The sequence below is a fragment of the Pteropus alecto genome, unplaced genomic scaffold, assembly GCF_000325575.1.
Source record: "Pteropus alecto unplaced genomic scaffold, ASM32557v1 scaffold34, whole genome shotgun sequence".
In the NCBI taxonomy this organism is placed as follows: domain Eukaryota; kingdom Metazoa; phylum Chordata; class Mammalia; order Chiroptera; family Pteropodidae; genus Pteropus; species Pteropus alecto.
In genome coordinates this window covers 1,068,445-1,077,610 of record NW_006435763.1, presented here as the reverse complement: position 1 = coordinate 1,077,610, position 9,166 = coordinate 1,068,445, and the positions used below count along the sequence as shown (strand labels likewise).

The 9,166-nt window shown below is 50.0% G+C and overlaps 1 protein-coding gene across 1 annotated transcript in view; it reads left to right on the top strand.

The window, feature by feature from the left end:
- TEKT5 (tektin 5) overlaps positions 1 to 9,166 on the top strand; it is a 46,521-nt gene that overhangs the window by 15,478 nt on the left and 21,877 nt on the right. Inside the window, exons 3-5 of the mRNA XM_006910882.2 lie at positions 1,870 to 1,953; positions 2,550 to 2,620; positions 7,133 to 7,276. Coding sequence (XP_006910944.1) covers positions 1,870 to 1,953; positions 2,550 to 2,620; positions 7,133 to 7,276 — 299 coding nt within the window. The remainder of the gene's footprint in view (positions 1 to 1,869; positions 1,954 to 2,549; positions 2,621 to 7,132; positions 7,277 to 9,166) is intronic.

The window sequence follows — 9,166 nt, the reverse complement described above, 5'->3', positions numbered from 1 at the left end:
GACATGGCACTGGTTCCGACCATTATGGTGGTGGGGGTGCAGATACCTCCGTTTCCCTGTGTTCCCAGATTGCTCCCCTGAGATGAGAGTGGGCAGGGCTGCTGCTCAAAGACCCCGGGCAACATTGCAAATCCACGCGCTCCTCTCCCACTCGCCTCTCACTCCCCCGGCCTGTCTGGAAAACCCAGCTCTGCCCAGCACACGTGGCCCCTGGCACAGGGGCCGGAGACATCTCAGTTGCATCCACTTCTTTCCATCTCCAGGGCTCCCACCTCAGTCCAGGCGCCTCTTCCTGGACAGAGGTGACTGCCTCCCTCCGGGCCTCCCACTCCTGCTCCTTCTCCAACGCATTTTCCAGACTGCAGCCAGAGGGATGATTTTAAATATTAAACTGGGTGCCCGCACTCCCTCTCTAAACCGTCCCAGAGGCTTCCCAATGCACCCTAGCTATCACCTAAGCCCCGGTCACAGCCCCTACCTAGCCCTGCATGGCCCAGCCCTGCCCGACACTCCAGCCTCACTTCTCCTCGCCCGCCCCAGTGGCTTCCTGCCTGCAACTCCACGCCCCCTACAACCTTCGCCCTGCCCCCCCCAGACTTTGCAGCTGCTCTTCCCTCTTTCTGGTGCATTGTTCTCATTCAGCTCTGCCGCTTCTCGTGACTCAGGTCTCAGTGTCACCTCCTTAAAGTCCTTCCTGACCACCCCAACACCTTACTTCCCATCCCACCCCCGCATTGCCTCGACTGTTTTCTTCACAGCCCTTATCACAGTCAGAAATGGTCGAGCGTCTTTGTGTGTTTCCTTGTGCATGCTCTCTCCCTTCGGGGAGAACCCCATCACAGCAGGGCCGTCCGTTTAGTTCATTGCTGAATCCCCGGTACCTGGACTGAGGGTGACACAGAGAAGGGGCTCAGGAAATTATCGTGGAGTCAGCGGATCCCTCTCCTTCCCGAGTCCCCAGATGCACTGGCATCCCAACAGCACCTCGTCCTGCTCCCCTGCTGCCTTCTCACTCCCACTGCTCTTTGTGACATCACAGGCCAGCAGCCCAGTCCCCAGTCTCAGTGTCCTATCGCGGGAGCTCCCCCGAGCTGCCGCTTCTGTCTTCTGTTCTGCCTGCTCATGTCTGCGGGACAGGCCATGGGGCAGGGTTGCCTGGGCCTTGGCCCTGGTCACTTTCCAAAGCTGCCACCCCATTTACAGATCTCTAAAAAAGGGTTTTCACATCTAGTTGACTCCTGGACATGAGGGCATTGGGGGCACCAACCGCCCACGCAGTCAAAAATCCACATATAACTTTTCACTTCCCCCAAACTTAACTGCTAATATAGCCTACTGTTGACTGGAAGCCTTGTTGATAACACAAACAGTTGATTAACACATACTTTTTGTGTTATATGTATTATATTCTATATTCTTACAGTAAAGTAAGCTAAAGAAAATGTTATTAAGAAAATCATAAGGGAAAGTAAATTATATTCACAGTATTGATTGAAAAAAAAATCCGCATGTAGCTGGACCCACACAGTGCAAACCCATGTTGTTCAAGGGTTAACTGTATATTCGTAGATAATATTTATTGACATGTTCTGAGAGCTTTACACTTGCCAAGTGGACTTAACCTGTACAGCAAACCCATGAGATATGCAGCAGTATTATACCCATCTGCAGTCATGGACTCCCACAGCTCCTCCCATAAGGGAGTAGGGGAGGCTGAAAGCCACCCAGATGCACAGCGAGGAGGCCACGTGAAGCCTCCAAGTTTCCCGGGCATAAAAAAGATCATGACCAAGATAGATGTGAGACCCACCACTCAGGGTCTACGTTCGACTGCGGGGAAAACGCACGATTTCCTGCTGCTCCCTACAGGTGGCCCTGGAGTGTCTGTACCATCGAGAGAAAAGGATCGGGATCGATTTGGTCCATGACAACGTGGAGAAAAACCTTATCCAGGTAAGGTGCCTCCTGGATCTGCCCAGGTCCCCGAGGGAGGAGGGAGGAGTCAGAGAACTTTCTGACTTTTCAGGAGCAGAAGTCACGTGTTTCACCCCGTGCAAAGTCAGGGCTCAAAAACCCTGGGTGGGGGCCTACATTGCAGATAAGGAACAGGGAGTAAGGAGGTCATTTGACTCTCAGTCTTTTCATCTCCAAAATGGGCACTATCATCATAATTTCAAGAAATAATACCAAGAGCTAGTGTTTATTGAGCACCTACTGTATGTCACACACTGTACCACTTCATATGCATATTTAATGATAAAATTACCTATCAATGAGTACTTGGCACATAGTAGGTGCTAGATTTTCTTTTAATCTTGAAGTATATAATTAGAGAAGAAAGTGGGCAAAGAATGTGGCACCTCCACCATCGACCCTTAGCTGTCTGGTCTTGGGATCATGTGGGCTGAGGCAGGAAATGGACCCCACCCTGACACTTTACCTTGTGGGGTGAGGGTGGGTGGTGAGAGGCAAGGAGTGGGGGTGCTGGCCTGGGAGACAGGATACCGAGTTTCTAAGGGGCACCCTCTCTCTGATATTTTTCATTGCAGGAGGTAGATTTGCTAAAATGTTGCCAAGAACAAATGAGAAAACTAGCTCAAAGAATTGAAATCCAGATGCGGTAAGGGCTGCTTTCTCTCCCTCTTGACATTTATTGTGGGTCCCTCAGGTTTTGGAGGGCAAGCCAAGCCAGATGACCCCCCTGGCTCTAGGTGGTTCTTTTGGTCAGTGGTATGCCGGTAAGTGTTTAACAGCCAGCTCCCCAGGAAAGAAAAAAAAAATTCTGATTTGTAGCATTTGCCAATTGCAGTGATGTAAATGCTACCGCCATGGCTGATTTCAGTCTTCCCGCATGACGTTACTGAGATGTACCCATTGATTTCCATGAGCCAGCACATCACTGACTGGTTCTTCTCGTTTGCAATAAGGGCCTCGGCAAAAGAAATTGGACTTTCTGAGACCACTCTGTCTGTGGCTTCCTCATCTGAGTTCTGAACCTGGGGAAGCAGCAGAGATTGGGTGGCATTAAGCATCCAGTTGAGGGGCCGGGGCATCTCCAGAGGGGAGCTGGTGGGTGCCTCAGCCAAGAGTCTTCAAAAGGAATCAGCTTTTAGCTCTTGGAAGATTATGTAACTGGTATCATGACAAGGCAGGAGCATCCTCCATAATTCAAGGGAGGCTTGAGTTTTAACAGGGTTTGGGGCACACAGCTCATCCCTTGGCCCCCAGCTCTCCCACAGGCAGCCTTCCTGCCTGGCCCTTGAGCTGGACACTTGCTTTTAACTCTTGTAAGACACGCTGCTCCTGGCTTCTCTTCATTCACTTAGATAGAGAGACAGCAAGAGACGGGCCGGCAACCTGGCCAGGGCTGTCCCTTCTCACTGTGTGAGGCACCCGGGCAGCCCAGAGGAAATGATGAGGGTCCAGACAGCTTGCAAATAGGCTCTGGGGGTTGGTGCCCTAGCTTGCCGTACTCCTGAAACAGTAGTCTCCCCGCCCCTCCCCCAGCACACGACCGTGACTCAGCTCCACTGAGGCAATGAGAATTGGGTGACAGGGATAGGAGAGAATCAGCCAAGACCATACAGCATCCAGGGAAGTGTTGAAAAGCTACCTGCAGACCGGAGGGTGCGGTCAGGGCCAGACGAATTGAGAGGACCCAGGGAGACTTCAGAGGTGGAGGTGCCCCAAAGGAGGCCCAAATACAGCAGTGGTTGAAGGACAGCTGAAGGGATGAAAGCAGGGTCGGATTCCATCCTTCGTGTGCCTCTGCCCTGATTTCTGACGAGTCCACCTACCATTTGGACTATTGTTGGCCTAATATTGGTCTGTAAATTAATTCGCTTTTTAAAAACTTTAAATACTTGTATTTAAACAAAAAAGTTTGGGCAGGGAGATGGCTTTATTGTATTTTTCCTCTCCTTATTTTTATGATCACTATTTTTGGTGAGGGAGAATGCTTTCCCATTTGCGGTTGATGTAGGGCTGGGACAAAACTCGGCGTTAGGGTGACAGGAGGGCTGAAGTTTGGGGAATGAGACAGTTGGAGCCAGCAGAGTGAAAAAAAAAGCCCAGACTTGAAACTGGGGAGCTGGACCCTGGAAGAGACATTCTGGAACTGTCTGCGAGGAGGTTGCTTGTGCAAGCCCAGGCGATAAAGGAAGAGGTGGGGGGATTGGGAGAACCAGAGAGACTGGGACAGATGGAGAAAGTCCTGTCAACTGGGAGACAGAGAATAAGCAGTGACCTTAGAGGGAGAGAGAGACAGAAAAAGGAGGATATGAAGTGATAAACAGAGAGACGGAGCAGAGAGACAGAGGGACACAGAGGGACAGAGAGAGACACACAGATGCTCCCGGCAAAGAGAAATCAAGAGGTGAGTGAGAGACAGAGAAAGATGGAGATAGAGAAGGACAGATACACAGAAAGAAGAAAAGAGAGACGGAGATGCTGGGATAGACGCTGAGAGAGATGAAGCCGCTGAGGCAGAGAGTGTGGGGGAGGGAACGGGGGCGAGTGCAGAAGACATTTCCCTTTGCAGGACCAGAGGCCAAGTCACCCTGGATGGAGGCTATTTGAACTTGGGCCCTGGCCCACTTAGCAGAGGATGCTTGTCACCTTGCAGGGAGGCAGCTCCTGCTGCCGGGGCGGCCTAATTAATCTAGACCTGGCCAGAGCCTCATTAGCGGGCAGAACTCGGTGTGTCTTGGCTCTGTGGGAAGGCTCTGCTGCTGACCTGCTCACGTGGCCACTCTGGCATGGACAGGCCTGGGCTGTTGCCTTGTGGTTTTCTGGGTGAGGCCTGGGGCCCCCATCTGGGCAGGACCATGTCTTCACCTCGCCAGGCACAGAAAACGCTCTTTCTGACAGGGCAGGAGCCAAGTTATGGCTTTTCCTGGTGGGACAGCAGCCTGATGAGCCTTGGCAGTGGCCGGGCTCTCCATCATGGGACAAGGAAGGGAGACTGGGGCTGTGCTGTCTCACCCCAGACCTCATTAGTGAGGGCCGGGAGGCTGAACCGGCTAAGCAGGGATTCTGAGGCCCCAGGTTCCCCTCTGATGCTCTGGCATGTTTCTTTTCTACATTCTGGTCTTTCTTCACATTCCAGTTTGTTAGGCAAGACAGGGCCCCATGTCTCCATGGCTCTGCCAATTTGGAAGGCCCCGAGGACTCCAGGAGGGTTCCTCCTGTCCCAACACGACCCCATGAGCATCCTGATAGGTGGGGGCCCACCATCAGGATTTCATTTCCTGGCCCGTTTGAAATCCCTCATCAGCCCCAGTATCTGTAGCAGAAAAATAAAGTGGCAAAAAGATAGAGAAGACAAGGAAGACAGAGACACACACGCAGAGGCCTTAGGACAGAGAGAAACCAAGGAAGATGAGGCAGAAGGAGATAGAGACCGAGACAGAGAGACAAGCTAAGAGACAGAGGGGGAGAAGAAGAGAATGAGAGGGTGCAGAAGGGGAAGAGACCCATGGGAGACGTGCTCCACTTGCGTTGGTAACTTCTCTGGGCTCTTTCACTTCTTCTAAGCGTTTTAAGGTGAAAGTCCCGATTGATGCCCATGTGTTTTTAACACTGACTAATCTTTTTTGAATCAAGAGGGAAACAGAAAAAGGTTCAGGCTTCGAATGTTCTAGAGACAGTACATTCTAGCTAGGATTCTGTTAGTGCTTACTTAGCATTAATGTTTGAGGTGACCTATTAACAGAAAGAATTATTGGTTTTCCTTTAAAGACAGTGGTGGAGATTCTCCTTTTATTTATTTATTTATTTATTTATTTATTTATTTATTTATTTATTTATTTAGGCGACCCTTGTTTGACCTCACAGATTGCAAGGACCTTGTCACCTTACGATCTCTTATTTTTTATTTTTTATATTTTACACCTACAGCACCTGGTCTTCCTAGGTGGTCTCCCAACTAAGTACTAACCAGGCCTGAACCTGCTTGAAATTTTCCTTTTAAAATACACTTTTTTATATTTTAAAAGTGACTTAATAAAAAAAAAAATAGCAAGTAAATAATAGTATAGGTAAATTGGGAACGTGACAGGAATCATGAAGGTGATTCTCCAATGGCTAGAGTTTGGCAAACAGTGGCCTTTAAGTCTCAGCTTCTGAGCGAAGATACCAGCCCTGAAGGTTCAGATCCTGGCCCCACCCCAAATCCTCTCCTCACCTCTGCCCAGTCTCCCACTCTACCCAGCCCCTGATTTGTCCAGCCTCCAAGAGATGCTCGTAGGTCCCTAAACACCTGAGTGTCTCTAGCTCCTCTGTTCTTGCACATGTAGTGTCCTCAGCTTGAAATTCTCATCTCCCCCTCACCCAACTCTGTCCATAAGTGTACTCCTATGATTAGGAAAACCCAGCTCAGACACCTCCCCAGGAAGCCTTCCCTGACCACCCCCTCACTCTGAGGTCATGGCTTTCTCTTATATGTTACTCTGTATCCTTTACAAACCTGCACTATTCCCATTCTGTACCATATGTAGTTTTATTATATTTATTTACGCAAATCTGTGAGCGACTTGAAGGTAAGTGGCTGCATTTTATTCATGTCTTTTCCCTCTGTCCTAGGTATCGGGTGAGGCAAATGATTTGTGAACTGATTTAAATCAATACTAGGCTTTGTCCAAAGTATAAATTTGTATCTTCTAAATCAGTTGGAAAAATTCAGCTGGAGCGCCAAATCTGGCCCGCCACTTGTTTTTATAAATAAAGTTTTATTGGAATGCAGCCACATATATTCATTTACATATTGTCTGTGACTGCTTTCCTGCGTAGCTGAGTAGTTGCTACAGAGACCATATGACCCACAAAGCCAAAATTAGTTAGTATTTGACCCTTTACAGTAAATGTTTGCCCACCTCTGCTCTGAATGATAGTAGGTCTGCTTGGATTGGGGGAAGGGTGAGGGATTGCGGAGAGGCCCCTGGGTATGTGGTGGAGCATCAAGGTGGGAAGGGGTTAGAGGAGACACTGCGATGGACAGAGCACCCTCCTGGGAGTCCAGAGACTTGCCTTGGAGCAATGGCTCTGCACCAACCTCCCCTGTGACCTTGGGTGAGAGATTCTGGATCAGTGCACAATCCAGGGAAAAATCCTTGTCTACCCTCCCAACCCCCAGGGATAACCGAGATGCTCAGCATGCTCTGGAGAGGGATCTCGAGGACAAAAACTCGGCCCAGTTTATCGACGAGAAGTGCTTCAACTTGAGGAACACGTCGGACTGCATTAGCTTCTTCCATGGCATGGAGAAGGTTGATGGCACGTGAGTACTGGGCTCCCGGTCCCCATCTGGCCGTGCCGATGGGAGTGGGGTGTCTGAGTCTGCTCTTGCCAGGCAGCGTTAAAGGGGCAACACGCACCAGTCAAGTGAGAGGCGGTGTGGTTGAATGGGGATCCTCAGTCACAAGCCACAGCATCCAATTCTGGCTAAAAAACTTAAGACCAGATGGAATTTACTGGAAGGCTGCAGGGAGCCACAGACTCGAGGAAGGCTGGAGGGGACAGTTCTGGCAGCTCGAATGAGCCAGGAAGTGGGAGCTAGTCAGCTGCTTTGTCAGAGCACCACCATGTTTCCATTCCTGCCCTGCTTTGCCCAAGATTCAAATTCCAGCAAGACAGAGCAAGCAGTTGGCTCAGCGAGGGCCATACGGCCACTGCTGCTGGGGCCAGGATGTGCTGGGGCACCTCAGCTGGGAATTCCACGACAGAATGGCTGTCCCCAGAGGGAAGAGGAATTCAAGTTTGATTGGGAGGGCCCAGCGCTGTCCACCAGTGCTGACAGTGGATTAAGAGAGGATTCTAGAGCCAGGCTGCCTGACTTCAGATCCAGCTTCTATACTAATATTTGGGAGAAATTACGTAATCCCTCTGGGCCCATGTTTCTTCATCGATACCATCGGGATAATAATAGTGCCCTACCAGAGTGGGTATAAAAAAGTAGGCGTGTGAACTGCTGAGCACGTTTTTTTTATAATGGCTGATGTTTATTGAGCGCTTGCTGTATGCCTTCATTTTCTCGTCACAGTAGCTCTGCGGTAGGTGCCTTCTGTATTCTTGGCACTGCCATGGGCAAGTCACAGTAGCCCTGAACTTTCATGAAGAACTAGCATGCTTTCGCAATTGATAGTTCGAGGGCCAGAGAGAGAGATGCTCTGGGTACAGGCAGAGGGTGGTGTCTGTCATGGTCCCTTTTAAAAAAGTCTGTAGCACATAGGATTGTGTCTGGCACGTAGTAGTTGTGTAATAAATATTTGTTGAATGAAAGAATGAATGAGAGGGGGAAGGGAGGAAAAGAAGGATGAAGGAAGGGAGGGAGGGGAGAGAGAAGGAGGAAGGAAAGGAGTTTCTTAGCTGCACTCTGAGTCATTTTCTGGATCTTAGTAAATATGGATGTGTCGAGAGGGTCCTCGGGGTTCCCAGCAGTGACAACTCCCAGGGACCTTTCTTTTCCTGACAAGGTTGATTCCCTCATGCGCTGGCAAGGTGAGCAGGACTTCAGGGGTCTCAGTGCCTTCCTTCACAGCTGCCCATCTGAACAAGAAGTCTTGAGGGTTCCTGCCCCACACAGATGCCTCCCCCAAACCCGGCAGCCAGGTTGGCTAGCGGAGACCCCAACTCCCATGCTTGGTGGCGGTGGGGGCCTGGTATTTAAAGTCCCTTAGCCAGTGCCTCCACTGCTGTTTGTGGTGACTAATCGCTCCCCAGATGTGTTAGCTCAGGGCTTTTATTTGAGGTTTTCTTAAAGTAGAGCTATGTCTGGGCAGTTTAAAGGACATTTGGAGGCTTTGAATTGCAATGTCTGTTCACCGCAGTTCTCGTTGCCGTGGATTAACTGATGATGGTGGTGGCGGTGGTGATGATGATAGTGGATGCCTTTTACCTGATGTTTGCTATGTCCTAGGCACTGCGCTAAGATCTTTACACGCAGCATCTCATGAATAATAAACATTTATCAAGGGCTTACTATTGTCATGTACCATTATAGAGGTTTCACATTTAGTCGCTCAACAACCCCCAGGGATAGGCACCATTACTATCGTCATTTTACCATGAGGAGACTAAGGCTCAGAGAGGTGAAGCGACTGGCCCAAACTCACACAGCAGAGTAGCAGAGCCTTGATCTGAGCCCACTTGGCTCGAGGGCGGTGTGTTT